At 35.1% G+C, this 23,893-nt stretch overlaps 1 protein-coding gene across 4 annotated transcripts in view; it reads right to left on the bottom strand.

Moving 5' to 3' along the window:
- The window catches only part of RGS7 (regulator of G protein signaling 7), a 467,594-nt gene that overhangs the window by 24,941 nt on the left and 418,760 nt on the right, over window positions 1-23,893 (bottom strand). For 2 of the 4 annotated variants that reach the window (XM_055147307.1, XM_004619017.2), the window contains exons 11-17: window positions 20,185-20,283; window positions 18,729-18,790; window positions 17,346-17,456; window positions 15,353-15,478; window positions 8,163-8,349; window positions 2,135-2,224; window positions 149-202 (exon numbers count right to left, since the gene is read on the bottom strand). In XM_055147307.1, the coding sequence (XP_055003282.1) occupies window positions 149-202; window positions 2,135-2,224; window positions 8,163-8,349; window positions 15,353-15,478; window positions 17,346-17,456; window positions 18,729-18,790; window positions 20,185-20,283 (729 nt within the window). The remainder of the gene's footprint in view (window positions 1-148; window positions 203-2,134; window positions 2,225-8,162; window positions 8,350-15,352; window positions 15,479-17,345; window positions 17,457-18,728; window positions 18,791-20,184; window positions 20,284-23,893) is intronic. The other 2 variants (XM_004619018.2, XM_004619019.2) reach the window with 1 other exon arrangement.

The raw sequence follows: 23,893 nt of genomic DNA, 5'->3' as shown, positions 1-23,893 counted from the left end.
TAGAAATAATTGGGACAGAAAGGTAAATAGGAAGTATGAAGTTCTGAATTTCTGTTACAACAAATGATACAAAGTGGGAAATGGGGCTAACAGGAGGGAAATGTATACCAGGTTTAATGATCTTTAGTTAATTAAAAAAAAAACTTACCACATTCTGTGCAAATTTTTCAAAAGATGTTCTGCGATCCATTGACTGTCCCGACTTACATGTGTGGGATTGGGTAGGGCAAAGGAAATAGGGAAATTAAAAAAAAAAAAAAAGGAAGAAGAAAAAGAAGAAAGCAAAGAAAATGGTAGAAAAAAACAGGATGGTAAAATGATGCAGCACCAAATTTATGTTTTATAAGGCCAGGAAAGGTCAGGAAGTTGCTTTAGAAAGTCTCTTGTCACAGAATTGGCTATTTTTATTTGTGCTTTTATTTTCAGCACTAAAATTCTTCATGTGCAAACAAGATCTGTGATTTTTAAGCAAAATCAAATTACACTAAAATTAGATAGGTCAAAGGAAGGGGTTTTTGTTTATTTGTTGTTTATTTTGGGGGAACATACCTGGCATTCAGGGCTTACTCCTGGCTCTGACACTCAGATATCACGCCTGGCAGGGTTTGGGGTGTCAAGGATTGAACCTGGCTTGGCTGTCAGCAAGGATGCAAGGCATATAAGTGCCCTACCCACTCTACTATCTCTCCAATCTTATAGATAAAAGTTTTATGTTGATATTTGCAAAGTCTAAATATCGGAAAATCTAGTGACATATATTCAGAATTTCTCCTAATTTTATATCAAATAGATTTCTGTTGATAAGATTAATTGTATAGAATGCTGCTGTCAAATAGAACCTTATGATAAGATACAAAATTTATTCTGTAGGGTTAAATATTTCATAAGCTTTAGACGTGGCTATTAATTACTTGAGAGTTGATTAGAAATTTATGGACTCTTAATTATTCTAAAAAAATATTTTTAATCCTCCCATGTAGCTAGTAGTTGCTTTATTAGATTAGTATTATTTAACCTTTTGCTAGCTGTGGATCTATATCTGTCCTGCATACTGATCCACTAACAGGTATCAACAAGGCAATCAACCTCTCCAGCCTCTCCAACCTTTCTACACCTATTGACTGGCATTAGTCCATTGACCCATGACTAAAGACCACTGTACTAGAAAGTATCTTTTTAACTATAAAAGTGTTTTTTTCCAGTCTGAAGAGCAATACACTTTAAATTCACTTGAATCTAAATGATGATAATGAATTATGAAAAAAAATCACAATTTAATCTCAGAATCTTGACATGGGGGCTGGAGCAATAGCAAAGCTGGTAGGGGATTTGCCTTGCATTCGGTCAACCTGGGTTCGATTCCCAGCATCCCATATGGTCCCCCAAACACCGCCAGCAGTAATTCCTGAGTGCAGACCCAGGAGTAACCCCTGAGCATTGCTGGGTGTGACCCAAAAGGAAAAAAAAAAGAATCTCGAGATGCTGGGGACTACCTTAATCTTAAAAATAATTTGTTATGTTAGTTTAAATCCAGATTTTTCATATTCTGCTGAATTGATCACATAATCTATTGCCAGTAAGTGAGACTTTGTTATAAGCATTGGTTATCTAATGACATCTACTGCAACTTTTTTAGGTATATAAAATTTATGATAAGGATATTAAGTGATTCATGATAAATACCAAATAAAATATTTATAAAAAAACTTATTTTGGTGACTAGCATTGATAAAAGAACTGGCCTACCTTTAGTTATTGGTACTGTGGGTATTGTGACCTAGAACTTACTGGACACATTTTCTTTTCTTTTTTTTAAAAAACCAGTTTACATGGTTCTTTTTCCTTTATTCTTTTATTTTTTAATTTCTTTAAAATCGGCAAACAGAAGACTAACGTGAAACATTAAAACAGCTTCTAAACAGTTCTATAAAGCATGAACATCTGCATAAACAAAAAAAGAAAATAAGTGATCAGCAAACAGTAACAACTAAAAAGGTGCTTATAAATGCAAAGGTCCAGGGAGGGTTTTGAAATGCATCCACTTACCAATGTCCAGTATGGTAGGCCCAGAAATAACTACCCAAATTAATTTTAACTCAAAACTAAGCCAGAAATATCTCAAAGAAACAAATACCTTTTTCTTTGCCTGTAGAAGCTCTTGATAGGCACTGGACCTTATAAAACGTGGATATGAATCACTTTTCATCAATTTGTAAATATGTTCCTACAAAAAAAGTCAGTTTTATTATTTCTCAGAAAAGAATATTATAATATAAATAAAATATATGGCTCTAAAAGTCTGAAAACAAGTGAAAATGATAGTGATAATCAAAATATCATATATTGCTAATTTATGTTATTGCTAATTGATCAGTGTTTAAACTGGTCTGAGACATAGCAAGTATACAAATTGCACAAAGTAAAAAGAATTTTATCAGATTATTGTAAAGTCACAAACAAAAATCATAGTTATAAATACTAGATATAAACTTAATATCTTTCTATATGAATATTAGATACCATAAAACTTTAAATATCGTGTTGTTTCATTCATATCCTTCGATAATATGAATAAATATATTATCTCTTAAAATTATCCAAGGCTAAAAGTGAGTGTTGTAAAGTGATAACTGAGTAATCATCCTAGGTGCCTTTGCTATTTTCATGTACTTGGCGTTTGCGTACTGTCCAGATGAATCATCTCATTGCAAACTATATGGAAAATTGTTATCCACATCCACTCTATGAGGAACAAGTAGTAATTTTTGTGACATTTAATTGCTAAATCTCCAAAATTGTATGTGACTTATTCACTTAGTGGCAAAATAGGTAAACTTTTTATAATTTAAGCCCAATTAGTCTTCAGTGTTCTTTTTTGATGGTAAACAAAGAAGTCGATGGAAAGAAAATATTAATTTAATTCAGTGTTGGCCCTCTAGGAAGATTGTGCTCATGGCCTATTGCAGCTCAAGGGAGAAGAGATAGTGCTCTTTGGTTTTTCTAGTCTAGAGAAATATCAAATAAGCTGAGCTTTCTGTTAATTAAAAGTTTTGAGAGTATTCTATACAGCTCAATCTCCTCTAGTATAGAGAAGATATTTATTTTAAGAAATGACTTTTCATGGTTTCATTTACCATGATTATGTCTCAACAAGTAGTCTAAAGTCTATATAAAGATCATGATATTTTGGGAACTGTAAGAGATGTTGGAAGAGTAGGCAAAGTTTTGTTTAGGGATGAAGGATTTTGTGATTTAGCTCCTATATTGCTCACTATCTGCTACTTCAGTATACATTTAGATCATTCAATTCATACATCTGAGCCAAAATTTTCTAATCTAAACAAAAAGGGTTGTATAAATATGAAGGCAATCACATTAGCAGAGATTGGGGATGCAATACATACTCAAATAGATTTGAGTTTATGTCAGACATACTTCTAAGTGCTTGCCTTTATTAGTTAATGATCACAAACATCTGCTAAGTTGGTAACTACTATTGCTTACATTTAAACATGAAGAAACTGATGCAAGAGGTCACATACAGAATAGTAGAATTCAGGCAATGCACTTTATAACCTGCTTTTTATTTTTATTTTTTATTTTATTTATTTTTTAAAAAATTCTTTTATTGATTCACCATGTGGAAAGTTACAAAGCTTTCAGGTTAAAGTCTCAGTTATACAATGCTCAAACACCCATCCCTTCACCAGTGCACATATTCCACCACCAAGAATCACGATATACCTCCCCCCTTCCCCCCACCTCCCCAGCCCCCCACCCCGCATGTGTAACTGGTAAATTTCACTTTACTTTCACTTTACTTTGATTACATTCAATATTTCAACAAAAAAATTCACTATTATTGATTCGGAGTTTCTCCCCCCTAAAGTTGATCTGCTGAAAAGAAAGCATTTATAACCTGCTTTTTAAAAAAATGTAGGAGTATTGCTATTGACTCAACCACTGATTAAGCTGACTGAAGCAGGCATGTTCACATTACTTTTTTTTTTGAATATCCATGAGATAGACTATTATAAAGTTTTTCATAATTGGGTTTCAGTCCTAATGATGCTCCAACACCCATCCCTCCACAGTACACATTTCCTGCTACCAATATCCCCAGTTTTATCCCACCATCAAGCCCCCCCACCCCAGGCTGCCTCTATTTTCTTCTCTCTCTCTCTCTCTCTCTCTCTCTCTCTCTCTCTCTCTCTCTCTCTCTCTCTCTCTTTCATTTTCCTTTTGTGTATTATGATTTGTAATAACAGGTTCCAAGAGTGTTTGTTCAGGGCCTTCAGTATTTTTATTGGGAAGATAAGGCTTGAGTCGCTTTTTAACTGTTTTAACTGGGTGAAAGCATTGGGGTATGGGTATGACTGCTTCTGGAAGTACAGGGAGGTGGGGGAGCCAATCCTGACCCTGATAAGGCCTGGAGAGTTCAGTCACAAAACCCCCGAATACCCAAAATTTCAGCAGATTATATCTCAGTGAGGTCTGCCCTGAGACACTGGAGTCAGGCCAGGGTTATGGCAGTGATTTTGGATTGTGGAAGCTGGTGACTGCAGAGGGCTTTGCTCCGGTGGACACCAGACTAACTCTCCCCCTTCTATTTACCCCAGTATATTCAGCTTTGCACAGGTCTGAGATTAACTGTGGTTTCAAGATTTATTTATAGGTTTCTGAACCAAGTCCATTAGAAGAGTTTACATGGTGGAACGAGAGTTGGTTCATGGGGCTGACTGCCAATGCTTCCAGGAGTATAGGGAAGTGGGAGGAAGAAGCCCATCCTAACTCTGAGAAAGCCTGGAGATTTCAGTCACAAAACCTGCATATCTAAATTTTTAATAGGAGCGAGTAGGGCGTTGGTGTTGCACATGGCTGACCTGGGTTTGATTCCTCTGTCCCTCTCAGAGAGCTCGGCAAGCTACTGAGAATATCCTGCCATGCGACAGAGCCTAGCAAGCTACTCGTGGCATATTCCATATGCCAAAAACAGTAACAAAGAGTCTCACAATGGAGATGTTACTGGTGCCTGCTTGAGCAAATCAATGAACAATGGGATGACAGTGACAGACAGTGCTACTATCTCTGTGAAGTACATCCTGAGACACTGCAGTCCAGCCAGGGACATGGTGGCAATTTCGGATTGTGGGAGCAAATGGATGCCAGGGGCTCTGTGCGGGTGCACACCAGGCTAACCTGCCCCCCTTCTATTTACCCTGGTTTATTCAGCCTTGCATGGGTCTGAGATTAATTGTGGCTTTTGATCTATTTTGAGATTTATTTACAGGTCTCTGAAGCAAGGGAGATAAATGAGCTAGTATAGCTGAGCTGGAGGTGATTTGTGGGTGTGGCTCCCCCATACCTAACTTTTTTTAAAAAGTTAATTAATTAATTAATTTTCATTTTGGGTCATACCCGGCAATGCACAGGGGTTACTCCTGGCTCTGCACTCAGGAATAACTCCTGGCAGTGCTCAGGGGACCATATGGGATGCTGGGAATCGAACCCGGGTCGGCCGTGTGCAAGGCAAACGCCCTACCTGCTGTGCTGTTGCTCCAGCCCCATATACCTAACTTTTGACGGTATAATTTCTTGGGAAACTTGGTCCTGAGTTGTTGGGTTCCAGCCAGAGGCACAGTGGCAATTTTGGAGTATCAGAATGGTGCCTGAAGTCATCATCAGGCTGTTGATGCACTTGCCCTGTTGGTACAGGTTGACCTGTTGGTGGCACCATACCCCTATAATCTGCTTTCTTAACTTTAATAGCTTATCTTGTCTGAAACAATTACATAATTTTATTTTTCTATCATTATATTCCTGAAGATAAGAGTAAAAACCCACAAAATACCAGTTTTAGATCATCTAATCTGAATTGAAAGAGAAGTGTATAGTAACATGGTAAAATTTTTTGTAGGAACCTGTGTATTTCATTTTATTGAAGACTTAATGGGCATGAATACCTTTAATGACACAGATAATAACTACATTTTTTTTTAAATTTAGGAAGGTTATCACAAACCTTTTATACATTTGCTTACATTAGAAAAATGTTTAAATTTCTATCCTAACACAAAAGGAAAAATCCAGTGCCAGGGCCAGCTTTCTCACCTTGCTCCCTGTCGTATATTTCCACACATTTCCATATGGCAGAGCCCTGTTGTCTACTTAACTATTTCGTCTTGCATTGAATTGTTTTCCATACAATATGTTTTCAACTAAAGTCAAGGAAAAGGATGTTTTATACCAAGAGTTAAAATAAAGAAAGAGATTTTTGTATCTCATTTCCATGTTATTAGAAGAACAAGAAAAAAATAATAGAAGTGAAAGCTAGTAACTATTTCACGGTGATTCAATCACTGTCATCCCGTTGCTCATCAATTTGTTCGAGCGGGCACCAGTAATGTCTCTCATTGAGAGACTTATTGTTACTGTTTTTGGCATATCCAATATGCACAGGTAGTTTGCCAGGCTCTGCTGCGCAGGCTCGATACTCTCTGTAGCTTGACGGGCTCTCCAAGAGGGGCGGAGGAATCGTACACGGGTTGGCCTCGTGAAAGGCGAAAGCCCAACCGCTGTGCTATCGCTCCAAAATTTGAGGTAATATTCTTCTCTTAATTAAGCTAAAAAATTATGAAACAGGCATGCTTTGGTTGAAAAGTCAATTTCAACACATCATTAGGAAACAATATTCTCTAATTACAAGCTTATTTTTCTTCATGGGCAAAGTGGTATTTTTGGAAAAAGTAGAAATGAAAATTGTTTCTAAGGAAACAATTATATCTAGTTGAAAATTCTGGAAGAGAATTTTCTAAACAATTTATCTTTAAAAATTAGTTCCCATTTCCTTATACTTTTTGTGGACTAACAATCATTATCATTATCTTGTTGATCTTCGATTTTCTCGAGCGGTCTCAGTAATGTCTCCCATTTGCTCTAGCCCTGAGATTATAAAAGCCTCTCTTTACTCCTCCTTCCCAATGGTGCCGCATTGGAGGCTCTTTCAGGGTCAGGGGAATAAGACCCATCATTGTTCCTAGTTTTGGCATGTGAATACACCAGGGGGAGCTTGCCAGACTAACAATAATGACTTTGAAAGGAAATACCTGTTCCGATTATAAAGAACAAAATTGGTTTGATTTTGACACAAATTTCATCAAATTAAATTTATTTCTGACATTCATAATTTAAGATTTCTTGAGCCCTCATGTTGGAAAATATCTCATAAGCTTTCAAATGTACGTTATTGAGGTGGCATATTTATTACATAAGTGCTTCAATATTAGGTGACAGTAGAAAATGAAAGAATAATTTTAAAATATTACTCTTGAAGAAATCTAATGTAAATTTACTCAGATTCATGGAGCTTGGCTCAAAGGGCTGGTGCTCATACTTTAATTGCCCGATCCCTGGTTTGAATCCGATCCCAAATACTGTATGGTCTCCTGAACACTACCAGAAACCAAGCTGAGGTAATTCCTGATACTGTGTGTGGCCCAAACACTTCCCCCACTAAAAAAAAAAATTAAAATTATCCAATCATTCTAGATGTTTAAAACGATTTTATCTTATTTTATTAATTTACATATTTATTTAACCTTTAATTGTTTGAAGTATCATTACATCGTTGCATTTTATAAGTTCAGAGAGTGTTTTATTATTTGTAAAATAGGTTTACTTTGAAATGTCTGATCTCTTTTTTAACCACAAAAAAGACTTCACACATGTCAGGTAAAAGAAGCTACTTACAAATGGATAAATGTTCAATGATTCCATATATATACATATATATACATATGTATATATTATCTAGAATAGGAAGATTCATTGAAAAGTAAAGTAGATTTAAAGTTCCCAGGGTTTCTGGTGAAGGGGAAATGGGGAGTTACTGTTTAGTACACATAAATTCTGTTTGGAGAGATGAAAAATTTTGAAAAGAGAAGGCGATAGCTATAATTAATGCCTCTAAATCAGTAAAAGAGCAAGATTCATGCAAAATACTACAAATAAAAAAATAGTTCCCAAACAGGCCATGAAGTTTATTTAATCTAATCACAGTTCTTACATTAAATACCTTAATGAAGTCTTGACTCCCACTCCTCCCTCATTTAAAACAAAACTATCTTAATAATCTCAGGATCATATTTGTGACATGTACCAACCTGAGCATCTTCAAATGTATATCGTCCAGGCTCCTTCACATTCTGTGTAGTTTTGTCATAACTCTTAGAATCCAAGTTAATGGCACTGGGGGCACCTGGAGCCAGAAATTCTTGCCATATTTCCTGAACTCGAGAGGGAACTTCTCTAATAGGTCTTTTCTTCAGGTCTTCCACTGCTAGCCAGAATCTATGCAAAATATGATGCCAAACCTTATCCAATGCCTCATCTTCTGAAGATTATTATAACATTGATTGATCATATAATCATAATAATGCATAATAATGAACTTACTTTCTTGGAGGACTTCCATTATAAGCCTTTTACTGATTAAAATTTTTTCTTACTCTCAGGCTGGACTGAGAATACAGTATGTAGGGTGTTTGCCTTGCATGTAGCAGAGCCTGGTTTGATCCCATATGGTGCCCCAAGCCCACCGGAAGTGATCCTGAGTGCAGAACCAGGAGTTAACCCTGAACACAGCTAGGGGTGGCCCAAAACAAAAATTTTTTTTTCTTATTTTAAGATATACTTTATTTTTATTTTTTATTTTTTGCTTTTTGGGTCACACCCAGCGATGCTCAGGGGTTACTCCTGGCTTTGCACTCAGGAATTACTCCTGGCAGTGCTTGGGGGACCATATGGGATTCCGGGGATCAAACCCGGGTTGGCCGCGTGCAAGGCAAATGCCCTACCCACTATGCTATCGCTCCGGCCCCTAAGATATACTTTTTAAAAAGAAAATACTGAAAGAAATCTCTTTATTCATAGCAGATCTGCTAATCACAATCCCGTACAACTTTGATTTTAATCTATAACATACTGCATTGAGAGTGAGTCATTTTTTAGAAAGGTAGAGGAGTTGGGAAGATATTTAGGGTGAAATACATAAAGCAAATATTGAGGCGAGTATATACTTGAGGTAACCTTAATGGCAATCTCAAAACAAAAGTGCTTAAAAAAAAACAGAGAGAGGCTAATGGAACCAGACTGACTGTTACTTAAAAGATGGTTATCAAAATTTAAGGGAAGAGAATAAGAATACAGAAGTCATAGGGACATATGGTAACAACACACAAAATCCCTATAGAACAATGGCAATATTTGTTTCATGTTAATAATTTCATCAGGTTTCAATAGCTTAGAACTCAGCAATGTAAAAACCATTTTGTAAAAACCTTTTGCTAGTATAAAAGTCACACTTGAGCTCCAAAGATTAACATAGGCTAAAATTAAATGACTAGAAAACAATCACAGAGACAAATAATTGCCTATATGGCCATCAAAAAGGGGAAGTAATATTTATATTAAATAAAATTCAAAGTAGAAAATTAATGAGACAGTGCATATCACATCTGATTAAAGAATCAATATTTCAATAGAACCTAATAATATCAACATATTCACAACAAAAAGCACCAAAAGAGGGCTGGATTGATAGTACAGCAGGTAGTGTGCTTGCCTTGCTTATAATTGATGTGGTTTCAATCCCTGGAGTCCCATATGGCACCCCCTATTCCCACCGGGAATGATCCCTGAATGTAGAACCAGGGATAAGTCCTAGCTACCACCAGGTGTTGCTCCCATACAAAACAAAACAAAATGAGCATGCAAAGCAATTATTACTAGATATTAGTAACATATATATATAGTAGAATATTTACTAGAGATAAGCATTCACAACAACATAACAATAACTGGGGAGTTTATCACCTCAATTTTCCCAAAGAATTCATCAACAAAGCAGGAAAAAATAAACAAGGATACAATTTTAAATGAGGGCTTCATAGATATTTATAGCACATTCCACCCCTAAAAGCCCAATACACATGAATACAATGAATTCACAATACACAATATTCGGAATTACATGTAAAACATTATCTAAGATAGACCACATGTTGGGAAACACACACAAAAGGCAATAAATGTATTAAAATTAAAATCTCAGCTATAACTCACCATGAAAGTTGAAAACAACCATAAAAAAGTTTTTAAAAACACAAGTTTATGAAAAGTAAATAAGAAGCTAAGTAACAATTTAGTTACTGGGTTGAACTAAGATATCAGGGTTGACTAATGTATCAGGGGAGATTAGAATAAAACTTCTGGAAATAAAAAGAAATAAATACATGATCTATAGAAAGCAATAGAAGTTCTCCAAGAGAAGTTTATAGTAATTCAGGCTTAGATCAGAAAACAAGAAAAATCTATAGGGAGTCTAATCTCACACTTAAATAAGCTACAAGAACAAATGAAAGCTAAAGTTAGTGGAAGGACAAACATAATAGAAATTAAAATAGCCACGAAATAAATAAAACTCATAAAGATAATGTAACCAAGCATGTTTTTAAGAGGGTTAAACAAAATTGACAATATTAATAAAATTAATGAATTTTAAAAAGATATAAACATATTCAGAAACAAAAGGTAGTATTATGACAGTTGCCAAAAAATACAAAGAGCTATGAGAGATCACTATGAACTTATGGTATCAGGATATAGAATTAACAAACAATGAACTAAATTAAAGATTCCAACATTCTCCCAAGATTGAATCTAAAGGAAAAAGACCTAAACATATCATTTAAATGCAAGGAAAATGAGAGTCTGAAAGATAGTACAATAGGTAGGGTGCTTGCTTTGTACCTGGTTGACCTGGATTCAATCCCTGGCACTGCATATGGTGCACTGTGATGACTAAATACAGAGAAGTATGTCCTGAATACTGCCAGCTATCAGCCACAAAACAATTTTTTTAAAAAAAGCAAGTAAAATAAAGCTGTAATCAAAGCACTCCAAAATTAAAAGTTAGGTTCAGTTGGTTTTACTTGTTAATTTTACCAACCTCACCTCCTCAAAGGTTGACTCATTACCTATCCATCTCATGTTCTAAAACACTGAAAGTATTCTCCCATTTTTTTGGGGGGGGAGGCAAACATTAACTTGATACCAATAGCAAGCAGGCACATAAAAATGAAATGCAAATAAAGACAAATATTTCTGATGGGAATTGATGAAAATGTCCTCAACAAATCTTAGTGAACCAGATCCAACAATAAAGTAAAGAATTATATATATGGACCAAGTCAGACTCATTTCCAGGAATATAGGACTCGACAACACACAAAATCAATTAATGTTATACATTATTTTCTAATATACCAACAATTTTTTTAAATCATATAATTGTGTCAATAGAAACAAAGAAATCTTCGACACTTGCCAGTTATATATGTATATAAAGCTAAATAATTTTTATTAAATGAAGCTTATAAATAGGTGAAGAGAGAAAGGAGGGGAAGTGAGAGAGATTACCAGGTATTTTTAAGTACTAAGTAATATAACTCAGAAGTTTATTGAGCTACACATACTGTTCCTTTTTTACATAAAAAAGTAATTAGAAACCCTTTTAACAGAGAGAAGATGTTGTATCTGGTAAATAAAAGCGATATTTCATTAACTCTCCCCCTTTCTCTGTCTTAAAGAAATGCTTATTTTATTGGCCATTTACATAAATAACATTCTTAGAAGACTACTGAGAAACTGCACTAACACTTTATCAAATATGTGTAATTAACAGAAATAATGAAATAATACGAGCTGGAGCAATAGTATAGAAGCTAGGGTATTTGCCTTTCATACACTGACCCCAGTTTCGTCTCTGAGTACAGAGCCAGGAATAAGCCCTGAGCACTTCCAGGTGTTATTCAAAAAGCAAAAACAAAAAAGTATATAAAAATAAATAACATATAAGTTGGCAAAAAAAGTATATAAAAATAAATAACATATAGGATGACAAACAAAAAATGGTAAGTATAGTATACATTATGTCAGATGTCAGGTGTTCACAAATTAATTTATATTTTAACACAATTTATATACCTGTATATCATTTCTTGATTTATGTATCTATTACTCTTCCTAGCATGAAAAGCATATAATAGGCATATTGCAATTACATACTAAAGTTGTAAAACACATATACATATATGTCACTGTCACTGTCACTGTCATCGCATTGCTCATCGATTTGTTCGAGCAGGCACCAGTAACGTCTCCATTGTGAAACTTGTTGTTACTGTTTTTGGCATATTGAATATGCCATGGGTAGCTTGCCATGCTCTGCCATGAAAGTGGGATACTCTCAGTAGCTTGTTGGGCTCCCTGAGAGGGACGAAGGAATTGAACCCAGGTTGGCCACATGCAAGGCAAACACCCTAACCGCTGTGCTATCACTCCAGTCCATACATATACATATGTACATAAAAGAAACATCAATGTAATATTCATATGTGTTTATTACACAACATGCAGAATATACTTTGCAGTGGTACAGAATTATTGAAATAAGATATGGCTAAGACTTGAACTAAAAATTTGAAGTAGCTCCATTCATTCATGAAACATGAACAGTTTGCAAATATTATCTCCCAAAGCTTCTTCACGCAATGTGTGCATGTGAATGTGTGCATTTGTGCCTAGATATTTCCCTCTCATCATCATCAAGGTCTAAGCTGAGAAGATGTTATCCCAGATGACTTTGCTGACCATCAACTCTGGAAAGCTACCTCTGTAATTTTATCCAAAGAGCCATAATTTTGCATTGTAATCTGTTTTCTTCCTTGCAAACAAAACTCGTGATTAATGAAATCAAGAACCATTTTTACATGAGGTAACACTGTGTGGCTCATTTGCTTATTTATTCATAACAACATCTGTAATCTCAGCATTTTTAAACCTTAGATAATGAGAGGAAACTCTACTCTCATTTGATATAATGTTAAAAGTATTCTCTAAGTACATAATTAGTTCATTTTCAATGAAGTGGCAAAAAATATGAAGTGGATAAGGAAAACCTCTTCAACAAGTGGTGCTGGTAATCTAGTCAGGTATATGAAAAAAAACCTCAGACCTCTGTTTAACACCATGCACAAAAGTCAAATCATAATGGATTGTAGACCTTAATATCAGACCTGAATCCATAAGGTACATAAAGGAAAATGTAGGCAGAACTCTCCATAACATTGAAATTAAAGGATGAAATAATACTGACCAAGCAAGTGAAAGCAAAGATAAATAAATGAGACTGAATTAAACTAAGAAGTTTCTGCACCTTAAAGGAAGTGATGACCAGGATACAAAGATAACCCACAGAATGGGAGAAATTATTTACTCCCAACACTTACCAAAGAAGGGGTTAATAATGAATATATAAAAGGCACATATTTTTCCAATAAAAAAAATCAAATCCCATCAATAATTGGGGAGAAGAGGTAAATAGAAATTACCTTAAAGAAGTAAAAATGGCCAAAAGGCACAAGAAAAAAATTCTCTATATCACTAATTATCAGGGAGATGAAAGTCAAAACAACAATGAAATACCATTTATGCTACAGGGACTGACACATACTCAAAAGTACAAGAACAACCAGTATTGGTGTAGATGCAGGGAAAGGGGACAATCACTCAGTGCTGTGGGGAATGCCAACAGGTTCAGCCGTTTTGGAAAACAATATAAATATTTCTAAAAAATAAAACAGAAATTGAGATTCCAGAGGACCCAACAGTACTGCTCTTAGGGACTCAAGAATACAATACAGAAAGGGCATCTGCGCTCCTATGTTCATTACAGTACTGTTTACAATAGCAGGATCTGGAAACAACCCGAGTGTTCAAGAACAGATGAATAGGTAAAGAAAAATTGATACGTCTACACAGTGGAATACTACACAGCCATTAGTATAAATGAAGTCATGAAATTTTCTTATAGATGGAAGACATGGAGTTACATACTGAGTGAAATGAGTCAGAGGGAGAGGGACAGACATAAAATGAGAGCATTCATTCACAGGATATACAAAAATAAAGAACAAAAAAACATAATATTAGAATAATATCCACAGTCTATAAAATTAAGAACCAGGAGGACCAGTCCAAGATAGGAAGCTTGATACAATGGGACCGGTGTAGGGATGTTAGTTAGGATAGAGAAGAGACCACTACAATAATGTGAGTTGGAAATGATCACTCTGGACAAGAATTGGCTGCTGAAAGGATGCCCCTTTTGTAATAGTATTGCAAACCAGGGCCTAAAAGAAAAAGGAGAGGTAGGGAGAGACAGATAGACAGAAAGACAGACAGACACACAGACAGATAGACAGACAGATAGACAGAGAGAAATGGGGGGGGGGAGAGAGAAACAGAGACAGAGACAGAGACAGAGAGAAGTATCTTCCATGGAGGCAAAGTGGGATCCGGAGGAAACTGGGGATCTTGGTGGCGGGTGTCGGAACATTGTATGACTGAGACTCAATCATGAACAACTTTTTAACTGTATATCTATAGTGTTTAAATAAAAATTTAAAATGCTAACATTATCCCTCTTTGTTATTTTGATGTATTTTATTGCACTCAAGTGTTGATGCTATAAACTTGGTACAGAAAATCTTACTTAGTATGCTCCAGAAAAATCCTTAGCAACCGTAGATCTTATAAATGCTCAGTTAAAAAAGATTACCATTAAATACTAAAAATTGTGCAGCAGGCATTCATGAAAAATGTTATTAATAATTTATTGAATCAGTCTGTTTCCAGGTACCTCTGAATTTAAAGAAATTTCAAAATGATTTAAGAATCCTATTTATGACAAATGGGCAAAACGTGTAACCCTCCCTTTCCAACAGCTCAAATACTGCTGCTTTCAGCTGTTCTAAAACTATAATTTTAACTGTATAAAAAAACCTCTTAGTAGAGTTTTCTCATTATTTAGATATATTTTTCTCTACCTTACTTGAAAAATGATATGCACAAAGGAAAATTAATATGCAAGTCAAATAAGAATGTATCAATATAGGTTATGTTTATGTTTAACTTCATAAATATTATTGGCCATTCTCTATTTTGTTAAGTTTTATTATATGGATCATACTTCTTTGTGGACTCTCTTTAAAATGAACCACGATATGTAGGTTTAATAACTGAGCAGTAATATTGGACAGGTTTTGCCTTTTTACTCCCCCCATTCCTGTTTCAAGAGGCAGACATTCAGTGAGATCATACTATTATTATTATTATTATTATTATTATTATGTTGATGGGAGTGTAATTCTTTTACTTAGCCCCAAATAAACAGATAGATGCAACTAAGCCTCTTTGGTTAACAGCATAAGATACAAATAATAAGTCTTACCTTAAATTTTCTGAACTAAATTCTGACTCTAGAAATTTGAGGAATTGTTCTCTTCCAACTGGGTCTTTCAAGGCTTCATCCATGCCAAACCCCCATCGTTTTACCCTTTGTTGACTTGGTTCTTTGCTATAAGATAGAAAACAAAGCCAACTATTGATTTCATTGCAAGTCCTATATTTTTCTACATTTCTACATTTTCCCTTAAGAACCCAATTCTATGAAGTTTCTGTATTTTGGTTTTCGTTTTTGAGCCATCTTGTGCTAGAAATTGAACAGAGGAGTCTCACATAACTCCCTTTGGGTTATCTCCCTGACCAAAAGTTCCTATTTCTCATGTTTCAGAAAAAAAATTCTCTGATGTATGTCCCTATATAAATTAGAATAAGGAATAAGTTAGACATTACTAATTTTGAGGGACATTGAGTGTAAGTGTTTCAGCCACATTCTTTTAGATTCTTTCTCTCTTTCTCTTTCTCTCTCCCCCTCCCTTCCTCTCTTCTTCCCTTTCATTCTCTCCCTCTATCCACCTATTTTCCTTTTCTTTTTCTCTCCCTCCTTTTCTTCCTCCCTCCCTTCCTCTTTATCTCTCTTTCTTCCTTTTTCTCTTTCTGTGTCATCTGCAGTGCTCAGGGGTTACACCTGGCTCTGAGCTTAAGAATTTCCAGGGATAATATTGGGTGCTAGGGATCAAATCAGGGCTGCCCCAGTGCAAGGCAAACATCATAAATGCTGTAGTATCACACCAACCAGCCTTGCCAGCCCTTATAATATCAACTTTATAAAATAGGTGACATTATATATTTCCTTTAATATATATAAATAATGGGCTGGAGTGATAGGATAGCGGGTAGGGTGCTTGCTTTGCACGCAGAAAACACAGGTTCGATTCCTCTGTCCCTCTCAGACAGCCTGGCAAACTACTGAGAGTATCTAGCCCTCACGGCAGAGCCTGGCAAGCTACCCATGGCGTATTTGATATGCCAAAAAAAAAAAAACAGTAACAAGAAGTCTCGCAATGGAGACGTTATTGGTGCCTGCTCAAGCAAATCGATATGACAGTGACAGATATATAAATAATTGAGGTCCAAGAATAACTTGCCAATGTCAGGCAAATAATTAGAGACAATATTAGAAACATTTTGACACTGAACACCAATTTCTTAGCAACGTTACAATACTGTAACATGATGGTCTGTTTTATTGGGAAAAAGTTATACTGTGAAAGAAAAGGTCTAAATCCTAATTTTAATTCCATTATCAATAAAATATGTTGCTTAATATTAGCAGAGTCATTCTTTTTGGGGGTTCTAGCATCCTTATGTATAAAATTTGTGGATGAAACATTCTGCATATGTAAAGTTTTCAAGGATAACTGAATGAATGTAACAGAAAAATACATAAATATAGTTCAGAGACATACTACAGAATATTAGATCTTAATGCTAAAAATGATAAGAAGTGATATTTTTGTGACTGTCAAGATTGGTGATAAAATTTTTTTCTATATCATGGCAGAAACGAGAGCCTTAATTATGCTTTGGTTTCTTAATAAGTCAGTCTCTTGTCAGATTCTCTTAATGTTTTTGTAGTAAGTTAATTTTGCTTTAAAATTATATTTATAAAGGTATACTTATATTTTGTTTAAGGAAGCATTGTTTTAGAATTTTACTTAAAACTTGAATATATTTGTGTTTTTGTGGATTTTCGAGAAGCTAAACAAAAAGAGATGAATTTCAAAAGCAAGAGATCTCAATTCTGACTGGACATGCTTGGATTCCTATGTATGTTCTTATCCTTTCAGAAATAAAAGTATTAATAGAAATGCAAATTTCTAAGATTCAGAACAATTAGCTATGTCAAGAAGTTTGGCTATCATTGACTAATGCAAACGAAGTGTAAAATTACCGTTATGATTAATCAGTTGTAGAGTTCTTAGTTTACTCCAGTCCTGAAATTAATGTCATTTTTGGACAGAAGGGAAAGTATCACCTACCTTGCTTCAAGTTCCCATAAAGAAGTGTCATCAGACAGCCATGGGTTAGAAGGGTCAGGAGGCACAAGAAATGGGTCATACTCTAAATATTGTTCCGTGTAACTTAGTAAACTAGAGAGAAAAGAAAAAGTCATTTCCTTTCCTTTAGCTTTCTCCCTGATTTTATGTTTAGCCCGGTATGAGAGAAACAGTATAAAAAAATCTGGCCAAGGAATCATTATTTACAGAATAAAGCCCTATGGCCATTTTCACATTCTAATGACTTTCATTATTTAAAAATGCATCAATTTATTGTTTTTCCTGGAAGAAAAATCTAAGAATATTTTTTCTAGCCATGTTTAAGCCATATGCATTAGCATCTCTCCATTAAAGGAATTAAATTGGGAAAAAAAGGTTTGAAAAATGTGGGGTTTTTGTTTTTGCTTTTGTTTTTTGGGTCACACCAGGCGATGCACAGGGTTTACTCCTGGCTCGTGCGCTCAGGAATTCCTCCTGGAGGTGCTTGGGGGACCATATGAAATGCTGGGAATCAAACCTGGGTCAGCCATGTGTAAGGCAAACATCCTACCTGTTGTACTATCCCTCTAGCTTCGAAAGAATGTTTTAAGGTTCATTTTCAATCTATTATCAACTAGCCATTCTGCAACAAACTAGTTGCATCACTTGAAAAAGGGATTTAAGGGAAGGGAGATTCCTGGCAAAACTACTTTAAAAATACACATTTAAATAAAAAGGAAGCAAAGAAAAGAAGCTTGTTGGGGAGCACTCAAAGTGAGTGCCATTAAGATCATATTTGAATGAAGAAAGATATCTAAAATCAGAATTTAATTCAAATTCTGCTCATGCAATGACGAAAAAGTATAAATTTTAAAACACATCTATAGAAGCTCTAACTTGACAAACATAATATAAATTAAAAACTTAATTTCTCCCAGAAGGGGTGAAAAGTTTGAAGTTTAAATAATCTCCGTGTCTGATTCTGATTGTACAAGGATTGGGCTTTGGATCTTGATCATTCTGTCATTTAAATTGGAATGAAAGTTCTTTGAACTTTTCTATGTATAAAAAGCAAAGCAAAACAACATTTAAAAATAGATTTCCAGGGACGAGAGCGATAGCACAGCAGGTAGGGTGTTTGCCTTGCAGGCGACCTACCCAGTTCAAATCCCAGCATCCCATATGGTCCCCCGAGCACCAACAGGAGTAATTTCTGATTGCATGAGCCAGGAGTAACCCTTGTGCATCGCTGGGTGTGACCCCAAAACCGAAAAATAAATGGATGTCCATTACTTACAAGTTTATCCACTCCAGAAGTTCTTTTACCATTTAAATACATTCATCATAGGAATTTTTTAAAAATATAAATGGATATAAAACACCTACCTATCAGCAACTTTTGACATTTTTAACCGATGTCTATCTAACTGTATTTGCCAATATTTTATCTAAAAAAAAAAGAATTTAAATAATGGTTATATAAGTAGTGACATATCAAATTTTTCAACTCTAAATTCTGAGAAGACAATTCTAGCAGTCCATAGCCTTAACCACTCGGCCACCTCGTCATCTGAGAAGACAATTCTAAATAACATGTTATAAATCAGTAAAATGCCAGGGTCTGAAAAAAAATCAAATCAAAGGAATATGAAAGAGTTACACAACCAATTAAAATATGTATGTTGCAAAGCAACTAATATCACCTTTGAACAAGAGTCAATTAGGATTTTGAGAGATTTATGGTACACTGAAAAAACTTACTTAGTATCACACAATTTGGGGAATCCAATTACTGAATTCAGAAAATAAATGTAGTAACAAAATGCATTTGTTACTACAATTTCTAAAAAGGCCTTGTCTTTTAATACTGTTTCAACAAAACATCAATGTTCTGTGTGTTTACAATATTATTTTTTGTTTTAAAGCCAAATCTGCTGGTGTCTGGAGGTCACTCTAAAGTGATGTTCAAGGATCCATGTGCTTCCTGGAAGCAAACAAGGCTTCCTTTATGCAAAAGGTGTACATGTCCCATTGATCTATTTCTCTGATCAGATGTTGAGAATAGTTCTATCAACACTTTTTTTGACAGAAACATAAACAAATATAGAAAACTGCTATTTAAAACTTAAATTGTCCTTTACCAAATTATAAATAGTATTACAATAAAATACTGAGAGAGAAGAGGGTCTAAAAGATATAACCAAAAAAATTAGTTATTTTTGACAGAGAATATTTTGACACTGATGCTCGTTTCACAATATGACATGAAGCCAAAACTATCCATCAATTAGCAAAAGAGAAAATAACATATTATACCAATGTTGAAAGGGAAAAATTGAAGAGTTATAGAAATCAATTCTATCAAAGCAAGACTAAGCACTCATTTATGAAGCTCTTGTCATTTTATCAAGGCTGTCCACCCTCTGGATTCTCAATATTTAAGATAGCTCTGGCATCCAAAACAAATTTTGGTAATGGAGACTTCTATAAATTAATATAAATGATGTTTAAAAATTGTTTAGAAAAAATATTTGGGAAATTTAAGAGTGAACAATTTTATTGAATATTTATTTTTGTTGTTTGACTTCATTTTGGACTCAACCCTAATCTTATTTTAAAACTGAGCCACATTCCTGGCCCTAAAAAAAGTGAAGAATTTTTGAAAACACTTCCACATACTTTGTATTTTCAAGTGATCATATCTCTTAAATTTAGATCATTTTATTATCTTTAACCACAAAACTTCTATATAAAATAGTTGATCATACAAATAACCTTAAATTTTTCCTTCTGTTAATATTTATCACCTGAGCTTCATCATTAATTTTATAGGTTGTCCCACCTGTTGTTGTAACTCATCTTCTGTCGGAGGTTTAGTTTCCGGGGTAGGTGTGTGGGTAGGACTGTGACTTCTAATATCATTTTGCAAGCCATAGACAGACTATTTTAAAATAAAAAGGAAATATTTTAATATAATTAGCATTTGTATCCTTAAAATCTGTAAATGTTAATTATATATTCAGTAAATTTTCAACAGGTTACACATTTTATGGTCATACCTTGAAAAAATTGATGATTAGATTATTATCTTTTAGGAAATAATTGATTAGATGGAGATGACATGGTAAATTTGTTAATAAAATTTGAGGCACAGGTTGAGGAATAACTATACAGATTAGTATTGATTACATGATATATATACTGATTACAGAATAAATAGATGTGATAAGAATCTTATAAAATGTAAGGTAAGGTTAAAAGACATAATAAACATTTACATAGAAGAGAAATGAGGTTAAGAATTCAATTGCTGGATACCACTTCTGGAAATATATCCTGGGGGTGCAAAACAGCACAGTAGACATGACATCTGCACCTGTATGCTCATTGCAGCACTGTAGTCAGAATCTGAAAACAACCCGAGTGTCCGAGAACAGATAACTAGTTAAAGAAACTTTGGTACATCTACACAATAGAATACTATGTAGCTGTTAAGAAAGATGAAGTCATGAAAGTTGCTTATAAGTGGATGGACATGGAGAGTATCATGCTAAGTAAAATTAGTCAGAGATGGACAGACCTAGAATGACTGCACTCATTTGTGAAATATAAAATAACAGAATATGAGACTAACATCCAAGGATGGTAGAGACAAGGACCAGGAAGACTGCTCCATGGTTGGAAGCCTACCTCATGAGCTGGGGGAAAAGGAAGCTGGGATAGAGAAGGGATCACTAAGTCAAATGATGATTGGAGGGATCGCTCAGAATGGGAGATGCATGCTGAAAGTAGAAAAAGGATCAAACATGATGGCCTCTGAGGATCTGTACTGCAAATCGTAAGATCCAAAAGTAGAGAGAGAGTAGGAAGAAAATTGTCTGCCATAGAGGCAGGTGGTAAGGTGATGGGAGGGATATTGGGGACATTGATGGTGGAAAATGTACACTGGTGGAGTGATGGGCTTTCCATCATTGTATGACTCAAACTCAATCATGAAAGCTTTCTAACTATCTCATGGTGATTCAATAAAAATAAACGAAAAAAATTGCGGGGCTAGAGAGGTAGTACTGCAGGTAAGTTGCTTGCCTTGCTACACAGATTACCCAGGTTTGGTTCCTGTCACCCCATGCAGACCCCACACCCACCAGGAGAGATCTCTGAGTGCAGAGCAGAGCCTAGAGTAAGTACTGAGTATCACTGTGTGACCAAAAGCAAACCCAAAACCAAACAAACCAACAACTATGTTTTAATTGAAAATAAAAATTTCATTGCTGTGCTGGTTATATGAAAGGTGTTAGAGTACTTCCTCACATGCAGTTGTCCAGGTTCTAACCACAGTGTATGGTCTCTTCAGTATCAATCAGGATGTACCCTAAACTCAGAGTAGGAGAGAGCTCTGAACACCTCACGGTATGACCCAACATTCCAGACAAATACTTTTTTAAAAAAAAAATCACATATTTTGAAATGAGTCAGAAAGAGAGAGACAGACATAGAAAGATTGCACTCATCTGTGGAATATAGAATAATAGACTATAAGACTAACACACAAGAATAGTATAAATAAGTACCAGGAGGTTGTCTCCATGGCTTGGAGGCTGGTCTCTCATTCTGGGCAACTCAGAGAAGGGAACACCAAGTAAAATGTGGTTGGAGGTCATGTGGGGGAAAGATGATGCGGGCCGAATATAGACTAGAGACTGAACACAATGGCCACTCAACACCTTTATTGCAAACCACAACACCTAATCATAGAGAGAGAACAAAAGGGAATACCCTGCCATAGTGGCAGTGTGGGGTGGGGGGAGACGGGACTGGGGAGGGGGGAGGGATGTTGGGTTTACTCGTGGGGAAGAATGGGTACTGGTGAAGGGATGTGTTATCGAACTTTATAAGGGAGAAACTTGAGCACAAAAATGTATAAATCTGTAACTGTACCCTCAAAAAAAATAAATGTTTACAGTCTGAAAAAAAATCACATATTTTATCATTTGGTGCAAATTATAGACATCAGTAATCCCAATGATTTTGATATCTTTCACATCCTTAATATTATATTCTTTATTACCTTGACAAAAATGAAACCTACCATTTATGAAAAATTGATGTGTGATAGATCCATTGCTTAGTAATATAATTAAAGATCTGGGACTTAAGGGAACAAAAGCCCATCCTGTCTGAGTCACATTGTATATGTCTCTCAAGAGAGAGGTCATTATTTTATCCATAATAAAGATTAACAAAGAAAAGTATTGTTACTTTCAGTTTATTTAACATCTTTTCTTTGAACATGAAGGTCCTATATATTAAAGTTAGGTTTACAAAAGAATTTTGAAATAAGAGTTTACATTTAGATACTTAACTCAGAGTCACTTTTAGGCTCATCATAAATTTACCATTATATCTCAGTTCTAAGTTACTTTGTTCTTGACCCATTTTCACTTGAATGTTATGTCTTTTAGTGATAATAATCTTGGCATTATATCTAACTTTGTGAAGACTTATTTTATTCTTAACTTTTCTTTGACACATTTTAACTTAGGTTTAACCTACTGAATTATACTATCTTAAATAACCCCAATCAATTTCCCCTCTCTCCCTAGTTCATCCTCTTGGATATTAATTTTTATTACTTGAATTTATCCATTTGGTCCCAGATAGTTTGAGATAGGCTTTAACTTCATTATTTAGATCACTGAACTGAGTTGCTTCCCTTCCGTTGTTCCTTCATCAAGTGCATATTAAGTACTAATAATTAGGGACAGATACCTGGATGCCCAGGTAATGACAAGGTGCTGAGTATAGGAGTTTCACCATGTGCACATTCTTGTGGCCAGAGACCAGGAAAGCTGGGATAGGATGACTGAAACTGCAGGGTGCAGTTGGGAGGTGCAGTTAGGAGGTACAGTTGGGAGCAACAGCTACAGAGCCCAGGGATCTTGACTATGCCCATGTGGTTGTGGTCAGAGACTAAGGAATGTGTTTACAGAATAGAGAGTAATATAGGGACAGGACATGGCCTTCATTCATGGGAGATAAATTAAAAGTTGGTCAAGACAGGGAGGTTGTTCATATTTTAGGGCACGTCGGGAACAGGATCAGTGATGTTCACGGGTAAAGGAGAGGCCTGAACATCTGGGGCCAGACCCATCTACTTTAACTGTATAATAAAATAACTTTTACTTTTCCAAATTTTGTATGCAAATCTTTCATACAATTCTAATGAAACCACCAGTGCAGGAAATCTACTTTGCACTAGCATTGTGGCCATTATTTTCTAGTTATTTAAATTATCTGCTGTCCCTTGGCTAGGAAAGTCTTTTTATTTTCCTCCCTTAGGGGTCATATATGTGTATATATGTGTATATATATATGTATTTACACATATGTGTATGTGTGTGAAAATTGTTGTTTGATCTATCTGATTTGTCTCTCAAACTGTAGCACTGTACTCCTGCTGTTCATCGATTTGCTCGAGTGGGCACCAGTAACATCTCTATTGTGAGACTTGTTGTTACTGTTTTTGGCATTTAGAATATGCTACGGGTAGC

This window comes from Sorex araneus, chromosome 9 (assembly GCF_027595985.1).
Source record: "Sorex araneus isolate mSorAra2 chromosome 9, mSorAra2.pri, whole genome shotgun sequence".
In the NCBI taxonomy this organism is placed as follows: Eukaryota; Metazoa; Chordata; class Mammalia; order Eulipotyphla; family Soricidae; genus Sorex; species Sorex araneus.
Note: the sequence above shows the minus strand (reverse complement) of the source record. Positions and strands in the feature narration are given on the sequence as shown.